At 54.0% G+C, this 23561-nt stretch overlaps 7 protein-coding genes across 7 annotated transcripts; 4 read left to right on the top strand and 3 right to left on the bottom strand.

The window, feature by feature from the left end:
* Positions 1-300: 300 nt before the first annotated feature.
* On the top strand, positions 301-3656 carry J4E79_004036 (uncharacterized protein; the record flags this gene model as incomplete). Its single annotated transcript, XM_049352926.1, has 3 exons — positions 301-625; positions 692-2427; positions 2478-3656. The coding sequence occupies 3 exons, from the start codon at positions 301-303 to the stop codon at positions 3654-3656; spliced, it is 3240 nt and encodes a 1079-aa protein (XP_049212305.1).
* A 250-nt stretch (positions 3657-3906) lies between these two features.
* On the top strand, positions 3907-4979 carry J4E79_004035 (uncharacterized protein; the record flags this gene model as incomplete). The annotated part of the gene is made up of 2 exons (XM_049352925.1): positions 3907-4227; positions 4296-4979. 2 exons carry the CDS (start codon positions 3907-3909, stop codon positions 4977-4979), a joined length of 1005 nt encoding a protein of 334 aa, XP_049212304.1.
* A 1766-nt stretch (positions 4980-6745) lies between these two features.
* On the bottom strand, positions 6746-7531 carry J4E79_004034 (uncharacterized protein; the record flags this gene model as incomplete). Its single annotated transcript, XM_049352924.1, has 1 exon — positions 6746-7531. The coding sequence occupies one exon, from the start codon at positions 7529-7531 to the stop codon at positions 6746-6748; it is 786 nt and encodes a 261-aa protein (XP_049212303.1).
* Positions 7532-8217: 686 nt separating this feature from the next.
* On the bottom strand, positions 8218-10555 carry J4E79_004033 (uncharacterized protein; the record flags this gene model as incomplete). The annotated part of the gene is made up of 6 exons (XM_049352923.1): positions 8218-8244; positions 8294-8924; positions 8971-9306; positions 9354-10255; positions 10306-10430; positions 10483-10555. The coding sequence occupies 6 exons, from the start codon at positions 10553-10555 to the stop codon at positions 8218-8220; spliced, it is 2094 nt and encodes a 697-aa protein (XP_049212302.1).
* A 615-nt stretch (positions 10556-11170) lies between these two features.
* Positions 11171-13099, top strand: J4E79_004032 (uncharacterized protein; the record flags this gene model as incomplete). Its single annotated transcript, XM_049352922.1, has 2 exons — positions 11171-12836; positions 12891-13099. 2 exons carry the CDS (start codon positions 11171-11173, stop codon positions 13097-13099), a joined length of 1875 nt encoding a protein of 624 aa, XP_049212301.1.
* A 1771-nt stretch (positions 13100-14870) lies between these two features.
* J4E79_004031 (uncharacterized protein) lies at positions 14871-16607 on the bottom strand (the record flags this gene model as incomplete). Its single annotated transcript, XM_049352921.1, has 1 exon — positions 14871-16607. The coding sequence occupies one exon, from the start codon at positions 16605-16607 to the stop codon at positions 14871-14873; it is 1737 nt and encodes a 578-aa protein (XP_049212300.1).
* Positions 16608-22259: 5652 nt separating this feature from the next.
* J4E79_004030 (uncharacterized protein) lies at positions 22260-23425 on the top strand (the record flags this gene model as incomplete). Its single annotated transcript, XM_049352920.1, has 2 exons — positions 22260-22292; positions 22358-23425. 2 exons carry the CDS (start codon positions 22260-22262, stop codon positions 23423-23425), a joined length of 1101 nt encoding a protein of 366 aa, XP_049212299.1.
* Positions 23426-23561: the final 136 nt, after the last annotated feature.

The following is a 23561-nucleotide window of genomic DNA, read 5'->3' as shown; positions in this document are numbered from 1 at the left end:
CCACGCGGCGAAGCACGACTTACCTTGCAAACTTCTCATCGCGACTGACGACTGTTCTGAATTAGCGCTTACTTGCCGCATGAACAGTGATACAATTTTCTATTGCGCCTTCCTACGATTCTCCAACCTCTCAAGCCGCAGTTTCCCTGGGACCTTCCATTGCGCCGTCCGTCATTGCCACACGCTTGTGCGCCCAGCACTGAACCTCTTCGCATGAGGCTGCACGACGACCGTTAATCTGCGCCAGTCGGTTGTAGCACACGCCCATTTCCGAAAACCCGCTCGCTCTCCGTCTACGCCATGGGCCGGTCAACGATTCCTCCCGCGCTCAGCGAGCTCGCGAATCCGAGCACGCCCGAGGCACAGCTCGCCGCGCTCCAGAATTTGAAGAATGAGATTGTCGGACACGAGCAGAGGAAGGAACTGGCAGTGACACATGGTGTTGTGAAACCACTGGCGGGCTTGCTACGGGCGGAAGCTAGGAAGGGTGGGAAGAGGAGGAGAAACGTCACCAATGGACACAGCTCTGGGCTCTTCAATGAGTCCAGAAAGAGCGCCGAGGAGTGGACGACCGAGGATGAGTTGAGGTTCCAGGCCACGCTCGTTGCCGGCAGCCTTGCGAATGGTGAGCGCGCATCGCGAACCGATACTACTGTGAAGGAACATGTTGGCTGATATTTGAGACATACAGGCGGACCAGCGTTCGTCGCTCCGCTTCTGGCAGGTCACGTACTACCTCCCCTGCTTGAAGCGCTACGACCCAGCGAGACGCCTGCGAAACTCGTTACCACGACCCTTAAAACCCTCAACCAGATCGTCGATGCAGTCAACCAAGAAAAGCCCTGGCTCGACCACTCCGAATCATCCTCCCGATCGTCTCTCGCCTTTACCGTCAACGAATCGATATACACCAGGCCTGTCATTGACAGCTTGGCCGAGATACTGGCGCAACCGACAGGCACGATGAAGGCCTACCAACAGATTGACTCGACGATCCGGCTCATCACGAAGACGTGCGTAGAAGATAATCAGAAGAAGATGCTAGTAGATGCGGGAGTACTAGATCTCCTCGCTGACAAACTTGCTGCTGTCGCCGCCATGGACGATCGTATCCCCGCAACCGAGTGGAGGCAATCCAATGGTCAGGCAACGACAACAGGAGGCGACGGCTCGAACAGTGTTCAGAAATCGGCTTTGACGCCGACAGATCGGATTCGTTTGTCAGACATTATGGAAGCCATTTCGGTCATCATTAGGGACTCGCATTACTATACCGCACGCTTCCTGTATTCACACTCAATACAGCAGCTTTTTGGGTGGCCAAAAGAGCGGAATGCATCAGATGGAAGTACACAAGCGGCATCGTGGGATAAGCTAATACCACGGGTACAGACCATGGCGAGTAAATCAGATCCGTACATCAAACAATGGCCGGCGCTTGGTGCCTATGGCTCTGTCACCGGGGATAACTATTCTCGACTACCGAGTATGGACTCGCTGCAGCAGAACTCAAGTCGGAGTGTGATCACTGACGAATCCGAGTCACCGCTCTTCATATGGCTTATATACGTCGCCCGCCGCGGTGAAGGCAGAGAACGTCTATCTGCTTGTGGGATGTTAGCACTGCTGAAGAAATTCGGCGAGCGCTGGCCTTTGAACGATCCCTCCAAGACATCACGAGAGCGCCACTTCTCGTATCTCATCATTCCTCTCGTTGAGAAGATGATCGAAGATTCAAGTCCGACATCAGAGCAAGCGAAAAGAGCTAATACTCTAAGCCCTGCTTCAAGAGATGAGATGCGATTCGTGTTGGAACGCTCGCCAGTTGTGCTTGCTGAGCTGATTGCGGGAAATAAGACTCTTCAAACAGCGGCCGTTCATAATCGAACCCTACCGACCCTTATTCAGATTCTCAAGAAGTCGTTCGATGTGCCGGCTACATCTTCAAAACCTCTCTGGCAACCACGATCGTCATCTCACGAAGTGAAAGACCCAGATATTGACCCTGCATCTTCCACACTGGGCAGACCTGGACTAAGCGCCGATGTATTGCACGCGTTCAGGTATCGAGAGAGTGTGCTACTGGCTCTGGCGGCGATAGCAGGAGACCAAGATGCGTTGAGAAAGATGGTCATTGAGATGGGCGCTGCAACGCACATCATCGAAGCCTTGGTTCCTTACCGTGAAAGCAACGAGCAGGGCGCGTCTTCTTCAGCGAAGGACGGCAACCCAGATTCGGTGCTCATTGCTGCGTGTAAAGTCATACGGTCGCTTTCCAGGTCTGTCAGTGTGCTGAGGACCAGCTTGATCGATCACGGAGTTGCACAGCCGATCTTCGAGCTCTTAACGCATCCGAACGTCAAAGTGCAGATTGCTGCTACGGAGGTCATCACCAACTTGGTGCTTGATGTGTCACCTATGCGAACTGTAAGTATGATGCTCATTGTGTAGTTTTTCCATGCTAATGTATTTACTAGGAGATCGTCGAGTCTGGAGTACTGGGAACGCTCTGCGAACAATGTAGATCCGCAAACTTCGACCTTCGTTTCGGTAGCCTTTGGGCGCTCAAGCACTTGTGCCTAGGCTTACCACATGCCATGAAGATACAATGCCTTGAGGAGCTCGGTGTTGGCTGGCTCGTACAAGTACTCAATGGAGAACCATCCAAGCCAGCTATGGGTACACCCAACGCAGCAGGAGAGCAAGTCGATATTCTCAATGCGGTTGACGAGCCCCATATGGATGTGGACGAAGAGCCGTCATCCGAAGAGGATGATGACGCCATGACCGAAAGTATACCGTCTATGCGACGGCATCAACGTCCTGGTTCACGGTATACAAGTGCAACTAACATTCGAGATCGGTTACAACAGATCAAGAACGACGAACAGGACAACCGGCTTAACGGCGAGCGCGACGATATCCGTATACAAGAACAAGCGTTGGACTTCATCCGGAACTTTGTTTCAGAAGACAAAGCTTCCGGTGAGATGATCGACCACCTGCTCAAGACCTTTGGCCACAGTCGGTTCTTCGAAATTCTCGATGCTAAGATCCGGCCAAAGACGATGTCACAAGCTCAGCCTAGTGCTACAGCCCCAAGCTACTGGCCAAGTACCAGCCACCGCACGCCTTTTTCTTCTTCCACGAACACCCCGGCGCAGCCAAATTGGGCCACCTACCCTGCCCCTGAACTCATTCTTGCCGCCGTATATATCCTCGTGCATCTCGCCAATGGTCGGCCTCAGCACCGCTCTCTTCTCATCTCGCAGACCACGCTCATGCAGCATGTTCTTCAGCTTTTCACTCACCCTCGCCGCGACATCCGCGTCGCATTGTCCTGGATGCTGCACAATCTCGTGTGGATAGAAGATCATACCGATGAAGCCGCTACACGTGAACGTGCCATCACCCTTCGCCAACTGGGCTTCGAGGAAGGCGCTAAGCAGCTGGGTCGCGATGCGGACAATGATGTACAGCAACGTGCAATAGTAAGTATTGAGCAGTTCGACAAGCTACTCAACGGTGGTAGTGGTAATCGTCGGAGCGGTGGCTTTGGAAGCCCTGGAGGTTTCGGTGGTGGAGACAGCGGCGGTGGCCTTTTGAGCGGGCGTTTGAGCGGCGGGATGCATGGCTGGAGACATGATAGGGGTTAATTCTGGGATAAGTCAGGTGCACTTCAAACACGTATATTGAGGAGACCCTTTAAAATCGTCAATTATGTTGCCGACCACATGTCGTCTTCTGAATCTTCCATTGCCTGTGACCTTCGGTGTGCACCAAACTCCGAGCCCGCGCTAGTGTACTGTAATGCCCCGACTTCGCGTCATCATCGCGGAATGCTTTCCGAAACGCCCATACAATTTCCACATCGCCCCCAAGTATCTCGCACGCCAACTTCGCAACATGTCCTTCACCCGAATCTCTCGGGCTGCTATACCACGCTCCTTTCGCTCATTCTCCACGACCCGGACGCGCTTCCAGACCGCGATACCGTACACGCAATCATGTCCGTCACCGAGCTGCGAGTGCGCGGCAACGCCTCCCGATCTAGACATTGATCGCAAGACACCACTGTTGAACACTATGGCGGCCTACTCTGAACAGGTCATATTCTGTACCGGGAAGGAAGACTGGGTCAGCAACATCGAGCAGGAGGAGGGCGAGACCGGGGAGTTTGTAAAGGGGCTCAAAGGTGTGATTGGAAAAGGCGGTCCCGGGTTTGATGTAGGTCTGTTCCCCAGTACGGTCATTCTATGATACTTGGAAAGCTGACGCGTTGCTGCATCATATAGCCATTCACGAACGTTCTCATCACTGCTTCCTCTTTACCGAAAAGTGAAAAGGCAGGCGCGACAACGGCATTGCTATTCCCGAGTTTCAAACGCATACCGGATATCCCGCATACCCCCGAAGCCTTCTCCAACTTCGCGGCCGCGTACCTAAAGGCTCGCAATCTCCATGCCATGCACGATGGTCTCTCCGCTGAGCAAAAGTCTCATCTCCTTCGTGACGAGTCGAAAGCGACCGAACTACCAAAGGCGGAAAGCATCACCAAACCCACGATCCTGATATGCGGCCACGGTGGCCGCGATCAGCGCTGTGGTATTCTCGGGCCCTTGTTACAATCCTCATTTCGATCTGAGTTTCAGCGGAGAGGTATAGAAGCAGATGTAGGGCTGATCAGTCATATTGGTGGGCACAAGTATGCTGGCAATGTCATCATGTACCTACCTCCCAGTATGGAGGGTAATGCATTGAAGGGTTCGGGCATCTGGTATGGGCGCATAGGGCCTGAGAATGTTGAGGGTGTGGTTGAAGAGACGGTCGTTAGAGGACGCGTCATAACAGAGCTGCTGAGAGGGGGTGTGATGCAGGGTGGAGGGAATATTGGGAGACTGATCGAGGCACAGTTGAGGAAGGATAGTGGGGAAGAAGATAGTGGGACGTTGAGATTGAAGGCTAGGGCGAGAGGCTGAGGTTAGACTGAACAATATCAACCTCTGTGTTGAGACCGATCAATTGATCTGTTGCGATCCTTCTAGAATGGTCTGCACATGAGGGGTGGCTAGCAAGCGCATCAATGCTGGTCAGTGCGTTGATCATAACCTCTCAATTCTGAAGTGCTTCACTTTACCTTCTCATCCACCTTCAACCTTCAATCATGGCTACTCAAAATATCTTACTCCACATCAATTACCGGGGGAGTGAAGGTGTCATGAACATTCCCTCCTGGGACGGCGCTGCGAGCGTGCCCACCAATCTATTGGGGGCACCATTGGAGGTTCGAGAGACGCCCGAATACAAAGCCCAGCTTCGTTCCACACTCTTGGACATCGAATCCAAGCATCGGCCTCAGTGTAAACAGACAGTTTCCAGACATCCGTGTATGTTTTGCAGCTCGAAGGCTACCAATTTGCTTTTCAGGTCGGAGTGCCTGCTACTTCTCGATGCTCCGCAAATCAGGATAAACGTTTATGCCACTTGCGGAAGCCGGTCCTGTAAGACAAAAGTGATCGCAGCACACGAAGCGATGATCGAAATGACCACAGCTCATCTCCAAAGCAAAATATCTAATGGCACTCCCTGCCACTGCGGGCGGAAGGATGGAGCAATGAGATGTGCCAGATGTAGGGTGACGAGATATTGCAGTAGAGAGCATCAAAAGGCTGATTGGAAGAAACATAAGCGTATTTGCGAAGACCTGAAGTTCGCGAAAGAGTACTTGGAGGAAACCTGCCAGGCTTGGAAGCTCCTTGACGAGGAAGAAAACGGAACATCAAGCACCTCGACGTCTACCCCCAACACGGCTCCAGCGCAGCAAAAGAACAAGAAAACTGAAACGAGTAAGGGAAAACAGCAATCTGGGCCCAGTCAGCCAAGTAGCAGCGCCTCGTCGAGCAAGCAGAGCCAGGGAAAAGACAAAGCAAAGAGCACAGCGCAACCCAAACCAGGAATGCGCACCGTACGTATGCACTGCACGCCTCTAAGCTTCCAAGAAGTGAAGCCCTGGGACTTTTACTGCGAGATCCCCGCATCTCTCATTATTCCTCCAGAGATGCACTCGAGCCCACCCCCAACATACGAACGCGAGTTCGGAGAAGCCATGCCTTCAATCATCGCAGAACACCAGAACGAGTTCAACACAAGGAGTGGTCCAAAATGCTTAGTCTGCAAAGAAGCCCCGACAAGATACGGAAAGACTTTCTGCGTCTCCCAACTACACACGCCGGAACCGTTCGTTGTCATTGGCATCGTGCCAACTTGTGGTACAAAGGAATGTGTAGAGGGGGCTAGCGAACTTATGAAAGTCTTCAGAGCGGATCAAATGAAGTATGACGCAGAGCACGCCTGCAAGGTGTGTGGCAAATTCGAGGGGTCAAGGCCATGTTCAAAGTGTGGGATTAAGTGGGCGATGTATTGCAGTGCTGAGCATGAGGAGCGGGACTGGCCGAATCACAAGATTTTTTGTAAGGGCCCCAGTATGGCGCGTAGCTGCGAGGTGTGTGGCAAGTCCGAGGGGCTAAAGCCATGTTCGCAGTGTAAGTCGTCAAGGTACTGTAGCGTTGAGCATCAGAAGCGGGACTGGCCGATTCACAAGGGTATCTGTAAGGCCTTGAAAAGTATTCATGATCTTGCGAAGGAGACAGGAAATTTGGGCTTGGAATGAGGAACGTTCATATTGTCAGCACGTTCAGAAAGCAAAACTCAGCAACTATGTGTCTACCGTCCCGGTCCCCAATGCTCAAGCAGATCGGAAGTGTGTACCGATGTTGAATCTGCCAGCCTCCTCGTACGCCGATCCAACTGCCGCTCCCTCACCCTCGGTCTGCTCCAGGGCCTGCTGTACCGCCTCCGCCAAGCCACCCGCGAACATCTGTGTAGCCGCTACCTCCTCTGGTAGGTGCGCGTACGCCTGGTCTGCGGTGTTTGTAGCCAGCCAGGTCATCGCAGTCCTGCAGTCTCCGCTTGTCGCTGGCCCCATGTCGCCTTCTCGCTGCCGTCTAGCCTCCACGGCTGCGACCAGGAAGCCCATGGCGACTTCGTGTCTATCGACACTGTGGCCGCTCAGCTTGCGGACCTCGTCGGCGAAACGTGCAGGCCAATTTGCAGGAAACACCAAATTGCCTTCATCATCGCGAGGAGCGATCTTCTCAGGCAGAATTTCACTGCCTTCAGACAGCTTCCAGTGCCCGCAGATGGCCTCGAGATGCCTCTGCACCTTCTTGTAGGCGCCGGAGGCCGAAATGCCGGGACCTTGCTGACGGCCCTTGAGGGTCGTTTCGATGCGGTATGCGATGTTGGGGTGAAGGTGTTTATAGTCCAGGCGGACTTTCTGCTTGGCGGTCGGGTGCCACACAATGATGTTGAAGAGTGGACCGATCTTGCCCACGAGAGCTCCGCGAAGCGCAGCGTAGATGTCGTCGCCCTCTTTCATGGTGGGGCGGATGGTGGCGTAGTAGACCCCCGTGGGGAGGTGCATGGTGATGGTCTTGCTGGTGCCAGCGGAAGCGGGATACTGGTACTCCATCGTGATGATGATGCTTTGTGATGTAGTAGAGTGTTGAGGTGTTGGTGGTAACGGAGAAACAATTGTAGGCTGCAAGAATTTTCATAGAAGTAGTGAGCGTCCTGATTTCTCAATCCGGCTTCACCTTCACTTTTCACCTTCACTTTTCACCTTCACTTCCACTTCACATGACACTCACACCTTTCGTGGGCAAAAAGATACTAGCCACCTTGATTAAAAGGTAGTCACAAGCTGATTTCGAACAAAGAGCAAAAATATAACAATACTTCGGAAGGATGTTATGGCTTGTTTCAAGACGTAAAGACGTATCACTCCACTCGAACCTGCAGGTCTTTGCTATATGAGAATTAGCTGAATTAATTGCAATGTATGTGACAGCCATTAGATCTCGATATATCCAAATTTGCCCGTTTGTCAAAACATAGCCTGGGGGTATCCGCTGATGTGTTTGTTGGTACATGACCCAGGGGCGCGACTATAATGCTCCAAGCGCAAGTGATAGCCAAGACATGTGATTGTCACGTATTGGAATAGTGCAATGGCATAATTTGATCGGCAGATGTCTTCTATTAATCTATCGAGACATAAATCGCTATTCATACTATGCGGCACGATCATTTCGCTGGGTATATTGACCCTTCAATTTAACATCCATCACCATGCCTCTTAGACGTCGGTCATACTTCCTACAAAGTGCTCTCGAGCGCCAGCACCTGTTCATTGGTTAGCACGTGTCACAGATCCATAAAGAGGCTCACTTACGATAGCAGTCCTGCTAGGAATGTACACCTGCAGGAAGTTCTTCCTCTCGTTCCAGGCAAATGGTGTGGTGAAGAACCTAGTCGTCTCGTCCACGTTACCATGGCCACCGAACGCCTTGCTGTCGGTACTCAGAACGATACGGTAAGTGCCCTCCTGCTCAACACCAACACGGTAGTCGGTGAAGCTCTCCTGGGGATGGAAGTTGAAGATCCACAACAGTCCAGCGCGCTCAAATACAATGACCTTGTCGCCCTCGTGCTTGAGGCTGACATAGGCCTGAGGCGAGTGAAGCCATCCGTACTTCTCCTCTGTCCACTGCATCTTGCTGTCGAACTCGTTGAGGAACCTGTAGCGGAGGAGCTCATCGTCTGGGAGGTTGAATTGGCGGCGGGCGTAGTGGAAGCTGTTGTTGTTGCCTTCACGAGGGAAATCGAGCCACTCAGGGTGACCGAACTCGTTACCCTCAAAGTTCAAGTAACCCTCGCCTCCCAGACCGTGTGTGATCAGCCGGATCAGCTTGTGCAGAGACAAACCGCGGTTGATGACTGGGGTGAGCTCCGAAAGGACCGACATGTTGGTGTACATTTGCGCGTCGCAAAGCCAGAAGAGCAGAGTCTTGTCGCCAACCAGCCTAGAATATGTCAGTATTGATTGTCAAACCCGGGGTATCAACATACGCTTGATCGTGACTCTCTGCATAGGCAATGGTCTTCTCGCCGTGCCTTCGGTTTGTCAAGGTGAAGACGAGTGCGCCCATGTCCCAGTCAATGTCCTGCTTCTCCTTCAACCACTTGATGTAGAGGTCGGGTACAGCCATGGCTAATCGGTAGTCGAATCCTATTCCGCCTAACGAGAGCGACACGCAAAGACCAGGCATACCGGAAACGTCTTCGGCAATTGTGATGGAGTCGGGGTAGAGTGTGTGCAGTAACTCGTTGGCAATCATGAGGTACACGACTGCCTCCTCATCGACCGAAGGACCGAAGTATTCGTGGTAACCACCCGAGAAGCCCCTGGGTGCGTTAGTCTTTGCTAGCAGTAGAAGCGGATAAATACTTACGTTCCAATGCCGTGGTGGGTGTATAGCATGCTGGTAACTCCGTCGAATCGGAACCCGTCGAAGCGGTACTCCTCCATCCAGAAGCGCAGGTTGCTGAGCAAGAAGCGCATGACCTCATGGGAACCGTAGTTGAACAGCCTGCTGTCCCACAGCTCGTGTCGTCCCTTCGCGCCCTCGTGGAAGTAGAGGTGGTCACTGCCGTCGAACATGTTGAGACCGTCAAGCACGTTCTTAGATGCGTGACTGTGCACCATGTCCAGCAAGACGGTAATGCCCATTCCGTGCGCAGTATCAATGAGCTCCTTCAGGTCGTCTGGGAAGCCGTAGCGGCTGCTCGCAGCGAAGAAGCTGTTGATCTGGTATCCGAAACTAGCGTAGTACGCATGCTCCATGACGGCCATCAATTGTATAGTGTTGTATCCCAGGTGCTTGATGCGAGGGAGGATGTCACGGGTGAACTCCTTGTAGGTCGCTACCTTGGGCTCGGGGGAGGAGATGCCAACGTGGGCTTCGTAGATACGTGCGCTCTGGGGCTTGGGCGGCCGCTGGTTCTTCCAGACGTACTTCTGGGGAGGGTTCCAGAAGCGGGCATCGTATACGGGAGAGACGTTGAGGTCTTGGGTCACTCGGGTGATCCAGGCGGGGAGGCGCTCCTGGCGCGCATGGTCGTTGGGGACGACGAAAGAGACCTTGATCTTGGAGTCGTGGGGAATAGTGGGCTGACCGTTCTGGCCAGGGATCGTCACCTCGAAGACGCCGAAATCGTTCTTGGTCATGGGCGTCGCATCGCGGTCCCAGCCATTGAAGTCACCAATGAGGTAGGCGCGCAGGGCATTCGGGGCCCATTCGCGGTAGACGACGTCGCCGTTGGACTGGACATTGAAGCCGAACTTCTCGTAACCCTGGGCGCTGTTAGCTACACCGCTCTTGCCAAGGCGGTTGGGATGCTTGCCCGCGAGAACTTCTCAAGACCGCCCTCAGTCTCGTCAATGGTCTTGATCCACTTCTGAGCTTTGGAGAAGCGGCTCTTCAGCGCGTCCTTGAAGGGCTCAAGGTAGCCATCCATCTGAATGATGCCTGGACGAATTGGTCAGTCAATTGATAAGATAATTTGGGCATCAATATGTACCAGTGCCATCGTTGGGGACCTGCCCCGGGGCGTCGCTCAGGGCCGAGTTTGCGGAAGCCTTGTTGAGCTCCATGGTGTGGGATGGTAGGTGGGAGGAGCTGTGAGGTTTGCTACCAGAGTATATGGCAGCGGGAGGATGCAGGTTTCACAGCGACAGGCCGCCAGATGAATTGCAGAGACGATCACGAATTTGCGGGGTCTCTAACCCGATTGCTGAGAGCAGCGCTCAACCAAAAGTTGTTGCCAACCCAACAATCAACGTCATAGCTCCGAGCACGCTGCAACGGGCATCGCGCCCGCGCCACGTCCCAACAGCGTATCTCTGCTGGGGTGCTGTCGGAAGGATTTGCGCTACAATTCATTCGGAGCCAGGAACCGGCATCCGCATCTAGAATGCCATTGAAGCGGACCCTGAGGCGCTCTGCCGACTACATGGTGTTGTAGACTACCTGATAGTAGCACGCTGGTCACGCGTCGGCGGCAGAGGCCCTTATCGGCATCGGGAACCGTGGGGACAGAGCTTCCCCCGCATCTCTGGCCTAACGTGGGGAGCTCACGGCGGCTCAACCACGGTTACTTCCAAGCCTCGAGCGCAGCCGGCGCCATCGCGACTCTGTATTAAAGTCCCCGTGATGCCCTCGATGCCTTTGAGTTTGTAGTGTGATTTCCCTGCGCCTCCTCTCCCACGATGCTGCTGTCCAAGACGATCCGGAGGGCGCTTCCCGCTGCCGTCTCGCCCCAGGCCCGCGCGTCCTACCTCGCCCTCTATAGCATCTCGCGCCGCGCGCCCTTGTCCCAGTCGCACACGCGCAAGTCGTCTAGATTCAACCGTTCCGACTTCAGCGGCCAGGGCTTCTCGTCCTTCTATGAGCCTGATCAGCCCACGCGCGGTCCACTGGGCAACACCAGCAATGTAGGCGCTGGCCACATCACGCCCAAAGTGCTGAGGCAGCACCTCGACCAATTCGTCGTCGATCAGGATCGCGCAAAGATAGTCTTGAGCGTAGCTGTCCACGAGCACCATCTCCGCATCCAGGAGATCAAGAGGCAGCACCATGAGCAGGCTAGACTCGAGGCGCAGGCGCAGAGGCGAGCATCCGTGTACAGACATCCTGTAGAAGGTAGCCCCAATTCTCATATTGATCCAATCATCGACGACTTCAACCGTCATCCTCTTATGATGCGGGCGCTGAGCAGCAGAGCAGACGAGTTCCCCGGCCAGCAGTCCACCGTGGAACTGCACAGTCACAGTGACCCTCTACCCTACGGCGAAGCACCTACCTACAAACCAGCCTCGTCTACCTCCTCAGACCCCGATTCCTTACTCGATACCAGCGAGCACCAGCTGCAGATAGAAAAGTCCAATGTGCTCATACTCGGACCTACTGGTGTGGGAAAGACGTTGATGTGCAAGACATTGGCCAAGACGCTGGGTCTACCCATTTCCATGTCGGACTGCACTACCTTTACACAGGCAGGATACATTGGTGACGACGTCGAGTCGTGCGTTGCTCGTCTCTTCTCAGCCGCGAACTATGACATCGACGCAACCGAGCATGGCATTATTGTTCTGGACGAGATCGACAAGATCGCAGGGTCCAAGATGTCATACGGCAAAGACGTCGGCGGCGAAGGTGTTCAGCAGGCGCTGCTCAAGATCATCGAGGGCACAACCGTACAGGTGCAAGCCAAACCGGAGAAGAGCGCGAACAGGCCCGGCGGAATGCCCGGTGGCCCTCAGCCTCCTGGGCCGGGCGGAAACAAAGGCGAGGTCTTCAACATCCGAACTGACAACATACTCTTCATTTGCACTGGCGCCTTTTCAAGCCTACACAAGATCATCTTGGACAGGAAGTCCAAGGGCAGTATGGGTTTCGGGGCGTCGATACGGTCATCGAACGCACATGCCGCCGCCGATGGTGTTATGCTGACAGGTGTGGAAGCTGAGTCCTTCAAGAAAGACTCCCCTTTCTTCGTACCGCCCAAGAACGAGGTCCCGAACCCGTTTGGTGTTAGACAGGTTCAACGGGAAGAGAAGGTTAATGTACTTGACCATGTGCAACCAGCAGATTTGCAGAAGTTTGGCATGATACCCGAACTCATAGGCCGCATACCCACGGTCTGCGCAGTAGCAGCTCTGGACGAAGAAGCTCTTGTCCGCGTTCTCACCGAGCCCAAAGACAGCCTAATAAGACAAGAAGAGCACAAATCGTACCTCAGGAACATCGAGCTACGCTTCACAAACGGCGCACTTCGCGAAATTGCACGGAAAGCAAGTAGGATGGGCACAGGCGCTCGCGGGCTACGACACGTCGTCGACCAGCTTCTCTTGCAAGCCAAATATGAGACACCCGGTAAGCTTACCTCCTGCCTCGACAATAGATTGAGCTGACTAACAAATTCCCCAGGCTCGAGCGTCAAGCACATCCTCGTCACACAAGACGTCGCCCTCCTCAAACGCGCACCCCTGTACTTCCATCGCGGCCAATCCGCCGCCTTCGAAGCCGCCCACGCGCAAGAAGAAGAGCGCTGGGAGGAAGAGCTGCGCAGCCAAGAAGACCCAACCATCGCTAGCAACTTTCAGGAATACAGGAAAGCTAGCGCTGCAGGCTTTTAGCCTACAACGTCGTGTTCCCACGAGGATCGATCGCTCGCGCCGGCCCCTCCCCATCCTGTACAAGCCGTCGCAGGAGCGCTGCAGAAGGCACGAGGGGTCTGCAGTAGTTGATGTGCTGCTATGCGGGGCGTACTTTGCAGCCTGCTTGCCGTGTGCCCAGTGGCGGGGAGAGACGTACCGTGCCGTGCATACATGTCCGGATGCTTCCTGCGTGATATAGCTGGCCCGGCTCATACGCAAGCAGGCGCGGCTTCGGGCCGTTGCATCTCTCCCGACTGGATGTGCATCCCGGTGCTCTAGAAAGTGTCTAGTCCTGAGCGGGCACCCATTGTTCTCCTCCGTCTCCCTTTTCACGATGCTGCATGAACCATTTGCATTTCCTTACTTCGTCGCGTCTTCCAGCCCATCCCCAATAATGTTACCCCTTTCCAGTTCTTTTTTCTCGGTGTTCAGTTTGGCGTTCGGCGTTCTCTTTTCCGGCTCCTTCGGCTATTCTGGCACTGGTAATGCGAAACAGGAAGGTTTTGGATGAATGCAAACGAACAGCGTGTTGGTGGTCACACAACTTATAGTTATTCCGTACGACACAATGCAAATGAGATGGATGATGTGCTTCCTTTTCGATTTCGATGAGATTCTGCAGTGTATATTACAGAAAACGCACGATCTGGAGTTCTGACTTGCATAAAACGCCTCTGGAAAGTTTGTTTGGACGACCCTGTTTCCGTACGTCCGACGCTGAGTGTCGAATGGGAGAGGGGAGGTCTGGGTCGTGGTTTGCGTTCCTTGCTGTTGCTATCAGTGGAGTGCACACACATTAGTACCGGGAGTTGCTGGAATCTGTGTCCTGTTTGCTGCATACACGCTATTATCTCTTGACAACTAGACAGTTTCGAACACAATGTATACTCCTAGCTAGATTAATCTCTTGATTAATATCTAAGATTTTCCACAGAACGCAACACGACCCGTAGCCACCATTAGTGCCGGGGAGCGCACTATACGGTCATGCTCGGGTACCTGCGGCGTGTGTGTCCCATGGCCCTGCTAAACGGTCTTGTCTTATCGATGCTGCAGTGCGCATCCCACGCCCTTCTAATCTATCATATATTAACTTCCGTAGCTTGGCCGCCCCTATGCATCGGATAAGCTCCGCTGCAACATCGTCCCTCCATGTCATCAATATGTGGTAGGCAGATGCGGTAGATGTATACGGTACTAGCTGTCTTCACGCAGGAGCCGGGCACCCGCGGTTTGCAGACTACGAGGACTTTTTGTTGTCTACAGGATTGGTTGTGTGCACCTCTGAGGAATACATGAGCCTCTGTTTTAGCACGCAGAGAAGGGAGGAATTACTGTATAACATCAGAGCATATCATTATTTGGGGATAATCCACGAAGTTCAGGTTGTATGCTTGTAGCGAGAGATCGTTGAACCTGCTAGTCCTTGCGAGGGATCTAGCAGTGTAAGAGGATTTGGTCTAGTGATTAAAGTGGTAGTAACCGAGCAAAGTCTATGGCGGATAGTATCGTATCGCCCGTGAGAACGACCCTCGACAGCGAAGAAGAATACAAATGAGATTTCGAGCGAGTCAAAGGCTTTTTTTCCAGAATCAAAGTGGCCGAAGCCAATGTTGTTCGTACCAGAGAACCATCCCACCAAAATCATCATCAAACATAGATATCCAGAACCCCAAAACGCCACCCAGATGCCCGCTATACATAGCCCCATATTTGTTGTCGTAATTCGTGCTTTCGTATCGTCAGAAGTTCATTCCTCAAAGTCTTCATACAGCATGAAGCCAGGTTGAGCGCGCATCTTCTTGGCGCCCCGCCCTTGGTCCCAAGTTGGCGATGCTGGCCGGGAGGTGGCGCGTGATGGCGGTTGGGATGAGTACATCTGAGGATACGATTGCTGTGCCGAGAATTGGAAGTTGTACGCCTGTGGGAAGCTGTCCAAAGAATGCGGGCGGTGGAGAGCGTACCCAGCCTGGGCTGACATCTGGTCTGCTGTAGGACTGAGCATCGTTGGCGAGAAGTAGCTCTGGCCGCGCTGGTGCGAGGCGTACTGCTGAGTAGGTGCGGGCGCAGGCATGGCAGTACCGTAAAAGTTCATGTTGCCTTGGTTTGGAGCTTGACTCGCAGGGGTAGGGTTCATCATCCGAGGGTACTGTGCGTCCCGTGGGAAAAACATGCTCTGTGAGTGTGGCAATCCGGGAGCTTGTGGGACAATGGGCGTCGTGGGTAATGAGTACTGGCTGCTGCAGACGGTCGGAGAGTATTCTGACATGGGAATTGTGTACTGGGGGAGCATGTTCTCATGTGGCCCAGTGGGAATAGTCAAAGAGCTCAGGGCCTCTGAGGGACTTTCCTTATTCTTGTGGTCATCTGTGATCTGTACAATCTCGGAGACTTCCTGAGCGAGTACGCTCTCGTTGGCATCCTTGAAGGTGAAGATGACCCTGTAGCCGACGGGGGACTTGTCTTCTTGATGTCTGCAGTAGCACGTTATGCGCATGACGAACTCGACTTTCTTGGCGTTCATAGAGAAGTCGGAGTTATCGTTGTCCTGCCATCTCTTGAACTCCTTCTCGTTAATCATGATGATGCGGTCGTCCTCGTAGTTGGACCACTCTTTCTCATCGTCAGCCTCGCGCTTCTTCTTGCGGTTGAATCTTTTGGCTTCGCGTTCCTTGCAGCCTTCGCAGATGATGACAGCGCCGCCATTTTGGGGGTGGCACCGGTCGTCTTTGGCGATGTCTGTGATGGCGACGCCACGTGGGCGCCTTGGCGTGGGCTCCTCGCCACGGGCACGGCGGAAGGCGCGTTCCAGTCCTTCTGGCTTCTCAACGGCGGTTGCCAGAACAAGAGTCAGCTGTAACCGGGCAGTGGAGTTGTTCTTCTCGTTGGCCTCAACCTCCTCGGTGCTGGCCATCTGCTTTGGTTTGGCGAGATTCTGGCGGGGGAAGCGAATCCACTGGATGTGCGAAGCGAGCGGGTCCATGGTCACGGTAGTTTTGATTTGCGTTTCGGCCCGGTTCTTGTTCTTATCAAGAGCGATAGAGACCTTGGCCTGCTCGAGGGCCTGGGGGATGTGGATTGCAGGCCAGCTGTCGTTGGTAAGGGATTCATTGCATGTCTCCGGGGAGCTGGTCTGGCTCTGGTCCCGGTTGTACTCGCCTGGTGAGTTGGCATTGCTGAAGATGAATTGGTCGTGGGGCGAGGGTGTGTTGGAAGTGGGTGTCGACTGGGCCGTGTTGACGAAGCTGCTGAATTCGTCCTCGGTCTTGATGCACGGGTAGCCTTGGCTGGAGAAGGACGTCAGGTCGAGAGCCGAGTCCTGTTTCCGGCTTGAGCGCTCGCTTGTGCCAGGTAGGACGCCAACGGCATCGTACGACTGGAAGGCGTTGGGATCAATGCGCATCTGCCAGAAGGAGTCCTGGAAGTCGCCGTGGTTTTCGAGGTCCTGGGGATTGACAAAGGTGTTGAAGTTCTGCATCGTGTCCATGGTGGGCAGACGTCTGGGTAAGAATTGTGGGCCTACGGGGTCCCGCGGGCGATCTTGGGTTAAACGAGAGTGGGCAGTGAGGGAGATGATGCGAGGACAGAGACAACCCGTGGGTCAGAGGAAGCGACAGTCTGGGACTATAAGGCTACGATGGACTGGGAACAGTGTGTGGGTGCAAGCGGTCGTGGCTACTGCTGGTGAGGGGTCTGCTCGCAAAACCAAGGGTGCAGGTCAGCGCTGCGTAAGTGATGGGCACGACCGGCTATGGGCCAATGAGACGCGCGCGAGCCAGGCTGCGCACCGGAGCGGTCGGCGGGCGGGGAGACGCGTCAGGGGCAGCTTGGGACGATGAGACCACAGCTGCTGCAGGCTTGGAGTGGGATGGGCGAGCTGGACGGGTGGTGAGGGGAGTAGTGAGGCAGGCAAGCGGGGTGCGGAGGAGGGAGAAGGTGGGTTATGGGGATGGGGACAGGTGAATAGAGGCGGTATTTCTCTTAGCAACACCCCACTGAGGTTCGCCGCAGTCTAAGGCTGCTGGCTGCTAACCAACGTCGAATAATCCCTGCCCATGCGAACGACACCACCCAGAGCCGGAGCGGGCGCCTGTGTAGAGGTACATCGATGCCATGACAGCGCTGCCTCGCCCGCCCGGCTACCCAGGCCGATCCACAGCTGTCCGACGCCCCAGCGCACTGGGCTCGGCGCTACCCATTATGCCTCAATTTTTCAAACTCCACTCTGCCGGCGTAGTGAATTGTCTATTCTCCCACTTGCACTGCGAAACCCGTGCGGTCCACCGCGGGAGATGTACCTGAACTTCCAGCGCACGCCCCGTTAGCTGCAGATTCTTCACCCTGCACTCTCTAGACTCTGACAGCGGCTGGAGTCGGCTTGCTGTGCGACCGCGCCGTTGTGCTCAATCAAAACACTGCATCGTGTCCCAGGCCTGCATGCGAATCATCCTGCGCCATTGCGTCGAGGCCTGTCCACCATGCACGCCTCAGATCCACGCCAGCCCTCGACTTGGCCTCTCGCGGAGTCGCATCCGGCAGACCGAGCCAAGCCAAGCTGCCATCTGGGCGCCTGTCCACACGCCTCGAATGGTGCCACCGACCGCCTGCCTGCCACAAACCTTCCACGCCTGATCGTCCACTCAGGCATCCCGGGCCCCAGGCTACCTCCAGCGCACGTCCAGCTGCACCAGCTGTCCATGCCTGTCGACCTGTCTGTAAAGTTTGTGATAATCAGTTGCAAATTTCACCACCGTCGTCGGACGCAGCCTGCCGCAACACGCATCCATCTGTGACCTGTTGCGACGCTGCCGTCATTCGCCCTGTTAAACCCCAGGATTTAGTCTTTAGCCCCCGCTCCCAGTGGCGACGGAGCACACCGCTGGGTTTCTCGGAATGCAACTACTCAAAGTCGCCATATCCCACTCGATGACACCAATTGACTCCAAACGTTTGTATCACAAAGTGCAATATTGCGAAACGACCTGACTTCTGTGTCGCAAATCCAAATAGAATCCGCCGAACTGATGCAAATCTTTGCTGCCCTTGATGATGCTTTTGCACGGCCGGGCTTCCGCGTGGCTTTGCGGATATTTGGCCATTGGCTGCTTGTCGCTATGATACTCACCGTACAAGCCGAACACCTGCCAAGCCACCCTAGCAGCAGAAGCACACCTATCGAACACTCGCCCAAACCGTCGACTATCGACTTTGTTCTACGATGCTTCGAATCTATGCACGGTCTTACATCCGGTGCTTCCTGTATGTCGAAAGAACTAACATCTGCAACAGACGTGGATGGCATGCAAACTTTTCCACGTCTCTGCTTGTGCAGCGTCCCATGTTGCGCCGTGCTATAGCAAAAGCCATTATACACCAGGGCATCTACCTAGCACCAGACCAGATATAGGAACAATCTTCCCCTGCAGGCGATCCTGCGGCAGGACATGAGAGACCCCGTCAAACAGACCGTACCAAGGACAAATCGTTTCTTCTGTCTTGCACCTAGGGAAACCGTACCATAAAGGCATGGGCGGGCCGTATGCTAGGGCTTCGTGCTGACAAAATAGATACGGTGTAGACATTTGGGTAACAGCATACCTAGGTGCAGATCAGAAGAAACGAACTTCCCCGTTGCGAGCATCAAGACTTCGGCCAACTTGTGCAATCGGTCCTGCGGGTAGATAGTCGCTTGATAAGATAGCGCTTCCGTACCGTTCTTTACATATCAATCCAACCATGGAATACTCTGCAGTAACCCGACTAGTACGCAGACCCCACTGAAAGTGGGCAGGAATATGCGACAAACGCTTTTGATTGCAGACGGCCACGTTCCCAGATCCTCTTGACTTTCCATGTACGCGTATATTGCCTTGTACATGATGGTTGAGGTATACATCATCTCGCTATAATGCCGCACACTAACGCATAACCTGGCCAAGATCTTCACGGTTCTACTTGAAGAAAGATCAGTCTGAATGCATATACGCGTGCTACGTATCAGGGGAAAATGTGGTACGTTACAGCGTGCTGGAATGGCTTGAGTTACTCAGCTGGTGTCGTTGAACAAGTGTTCGTTTCACGACATGTGGAAGTGGTGACAACCTTGTGTCTAACTGGCCTTATCTGAGGCCATCGGTATGCTCAAGCTTGATGACGCCAGCTGCGATACAAGAAGCTCTCATACCAGTAACCTCTTGACACCCCAGACGACAACCAAAAATTGAACCGGTTTGCAGACTACATCGAGATGAAAACATGCAAAGTGGAAGACCTAACGGCGATGTAGGCTCCAAGACATTTAGTTTTCTCCCACTGTTGTGCTGCGTTTCATCATCTTGCTGTCGCTAGAGACGTCAAGCGGCTCATGTTGTGGCACAGTTGTGCCATGGCTGACTATACAGGTGGTGTATACGCCATCTATCCAACACAGCGATGAGGCCAAGCGCACATCCAATCATTCGGGTATGCGGCGCTCTGACGAAGAGAAACCGCCGTATATGCACTGTATTCGCAATCGTTCGCTTGTCCAAACCCACGAATAGGTCAGCGTTGCCCGACACCAACTCTCGAACCACACAACCTCCCCAGGTGCAACACAACCTTCGATGCACATCCATCTGCCAATATCTGCGCACCCAATTCTGTCGCCTGCCCCTGCCCATCGTCGTCACGGACCAGGTCCCCTGTAGCCTGCCATGCTGCCTCGAGACGGACGCCGTTTCTACATTGAGCCTCCAGGTGGTGTGATTGTTGGCTCAACGGCACGACACGAACTCAACGGTCCCAGCAACAAGTAGATAAGTGGCTATGGTATAAAGTAGCCGCATGGCAAGTACTCAGTACATAGGATTCTTACCCCTCTCTTCCCACACGCGAGGAATTACACCCTGTCGCTGGTGCTGACAATCTGCAGCATTCCCATGGGCACGATACCGTTATCGCGGACGCGCCGCCAGCCACTCAGGTGATTCTGCAACCCTAAGCAGACGCCTCTTACGTTTCCGCGCAAAGTTCTCGACGCTCGACACTGAAACGTATCTAGCGCGCGTACTGGTGCAGGACGCGTCCAGGTTGTAAGCGGAGCTTCCGTCTTCCAAGGAAAGGACCTTTTGACAAGCTGGAACACATGAATAGGTTTTTCCCCACTTCCCACTTTCTCCTGCGTCGTGCACTACGGCAATACATTGTTAGCAGCAACCACTGTATACGAACGCCCTGGAGGCTATTGACAGTTCTAGCCGTGCAAAGTTGCAACTAGAGCAGCCTGACTCCCGGCGTATGCTCCAGAGTACGTCTTGCTATTACGATTGAAAACATTAGGACCGTCGTATGCTTCACGGGATGTCAGGTTCCTAAGGCTGCTTCCATACAACAACTTCAACGCGAGAGCCGCAAATGGTATTACTCCCGCTATGCTTACTACCCGCTTTCCGAAATCTCTTCACCGTGTTTCGTTCCGACGCGCCTGTTCGATCGTCACTGCCACCCATTTCAGCCTGCTAACCTTCGCTTGCTCATGCCACATCCTCTCTAAGCCATCGGCTGCACGCCTGGAATCTCGACCCATCTGTGGGCGGCGAGGCGGCTAAAATGCGCGATTCTAGCGCCAACGTAAGCGTTAAGCTTTGGCCGCCAAGCATCCGTTCGCCTGCTGCGGGCAGGCCTCCGGGACTACTGAATGGGGAGCTACCCGGCACGGCAAGCGGATCGCATAGGCATCGCATCGTTAGCCATGCGATATCAAAATAGTCTTTTTGACGGATACAGACACGGAGATTATGGACGTTAGATGCTTTTTTCGAAATAGGCTACGTCTACACCGTCTCCGCAACCTTGCACTACCAGCCTTGTACCAAGCGCACGTCAAAACCTTGTGAAATTGTCGGGTCCGCGGTTCGCGATGTCGGCGCGGAGGCGACCGACAAGCCGGAGCACAAGTGGAAAAGATCTCATGGACTAGACCGAAGTCGTGCCGTAGACGAAGGTCGTTTTCCCTAAGCGTAGCAGAGGCTGACGACGATGGAGCATGGGCTGGATGTAACAGCGGGAATAGTAGGGCGGAGATGCGCCGTTCTCCTTCGAGATGGGGACCCACGAGATGGATGTACAGGTACATGTACACATGACGATTAGTGTCCGCGGAGGCTGAACATGACTCTATGCAGGGCCGATTAACGATTGATATGACAGCCCTTTACAAGGTGTTGCAGCCCGATTTGTAAAGTATATTCGCAAGGGATTGCCCTCGTTGCGGTGGTATTCGTCGCTTACAGCCAACTGCTTTCTGCTACCCGCGACAAGCCCGGCACTTGGTTGTTATTCCACCCCACGGACGAAACACGATCAATTTGATGTGTCGTCCAGAACGCCTATTATGGCGCCCGGAGGTTCTCAGGCTCTTTTGTGGATCGAAATCGTACGCGAATAGTTTCATGTAGACCTCAGTCTCGACCTCGACTCTGACTGACACCACCGGGTATGGTACCAGTCGTACACCGGTAACATCGGTGTATATTCGTGGTATATCACATTCGCATTCGCGTTCGGACCGATACACTGATTTTTCAAATCCCATGCGGCTTTCATGATTGTGTTTTGATCACAACATCACATGTATTGAGATTGATGGATTTCGACGCGGCCCATGGGATTGCCAGCCTAAGGATTGGACGACACCAACATGAAAATGTTCCAGATGATTGTGATCGATGCGAACAGAAGAGAGGAACAGGAACAGTTTTAGATGGACGATGCTTCCGAATCCAAGTCTTTTGGACTTCGAAGACATGTATGTGTGGATTTCTGGCTACGCGTGACAGATACATGGGTCGTCAGCGGCGATATTTTGAATATTTGAGATAGCCAAGACAAAGACATAGATCCTCTGGCACAGGTTTTGGAAGTTTCTGAGAACTTGTAGCCATGAAGTAAGGTAGCATAACGTGTAGAAGAGCGGACGTAGAGCGGTGCAGGTGGGCTGCACCTTGCTGTATTAGGACGAACCGAGGTGGGGCGATGAGCTCACATCAAGCACGAGGAAACACCAAACGACGCGTTCCGACGCGACAACCCGCGCAATCGTTTGTTTGCGACTTCCCAATTCCATTCCACGACGTCCGACGCCGTCACGCGACTCAAGATGTTTTCGTTGCCTATGATCGCGCCGCGCCCAGTAAGTGCATCTGGAAATACTCCAAACACAGGCCATACCAGAACAGCAATTGACAATATCTCCAGGACGCCAGCCTCTGGCCCTCCCACCACACCACCCACGCCGCTTTCGAAGATACCCACCCGAATTCCCCGCCAGACACAGCCCACGGCCAAAACCAGCGACGCCCTACCTCGCACCATGGCCCTCGTCGCATTCAAAACCAGTTCCTCGCCAGTCTAGCCGCCGACGAAAACACAATCGCCCAGCGTAAGCTCAATGTTCGCAGATTCGGCGCGGGCTGGATCCGCCCGCCCGGTGTCACCAAAACACTCCAAGCCAGGGAGGACGAAAAGTTCGAGAAGGAGGAACAAGAGATGATGCAGCGCAGAGAGCAAGCTATGATGGATTTGGCAGCCGCACAACAAGACGCCGCAAATGAGGAACAAAGGGAGAGAGGAGAGATGGCGGAAGAGGCTGGAGAAGGCGAAGAAGAAAGAGACCTTGACGACGAAGTCCCAGAGGCCGAAAGTACACCCAGCGCATCCGCCTCCGAGGCCTCCAGTGACGAAGAATCAGAGGAGGAAGCTAGCGAAGTCAGCGGCGATGTCCAGGAAGAAAGCACAGTACCGTTCAACGAGGACAGCTTCATTGAGGGCAGCATGTTGGAAGCAGAAGTATCGCATATGTTGGAGATGGAGGAGGCGGAGATGGCAGGCGTCCTGCAAGATGAGCGCGATCTCGATGACGATGTACCAGAAGCCGGAAGTTACGAACACACGGATTCCGAACTCGAAGATGATAGCGACGTGGATAATAGCGCCCTTCCACCTGGTCTGGCTTCCGCGCGTTCGACACGTTCACATAGACGCCGCTCCAGTGGACGCCGTGTTTCAAGCCGCAGAAGTTCGGGATTGCCTGGGGGCATGATGTTTGGAGGCGGACATCCCGCTGTTGGAAGGGTTAGTCTGGGTGTTGATCTGGGTAATGGGCGTAGTAGCTTCGGCATGGATGGCAGTAGCTCGCTGCTTGAAGGCAGCTCGTTCTTGAGGAGCTCACCTGCAGGGAATGCGGCTGCTAACAGGGGTAGTCTGAGAGATAGGTTCTTGGGGGCCGCGAGGGGTGGCGGTGGAGGAGGCGGAAGGAGGGCTTGATGTTGAAGTGTGGTAATGATTATGAATGTACGATATAGATACCCAGTAGCTCGATAGAGCCTGATTGTATTCAGATGAGCAACAAGTTTGTTTCATGCTACCGATACACAAGCCACGAGGTACCATCCCATTCTAC

The sequence above is a fragment of the Alternaria viburni genome, assembly GCF_023758015.1.
Source record: "Alternaria viburni strain BMP 2772 chromosome Unknown scaffold_7, whole genome shotgun sequence".
Taxonomy (NCBI): domain Eukaryota; kingdom Fungi; phylum Ascomycota; class Dothideomycetes; order Pleosporales; family Pleosporaceae; genus Alternaria; species Alternaria viburni.
Note: the sequence above shows the minus strand (reverse complement) of the source record. Positions and strands in the feature narration are given on the sequence as shown.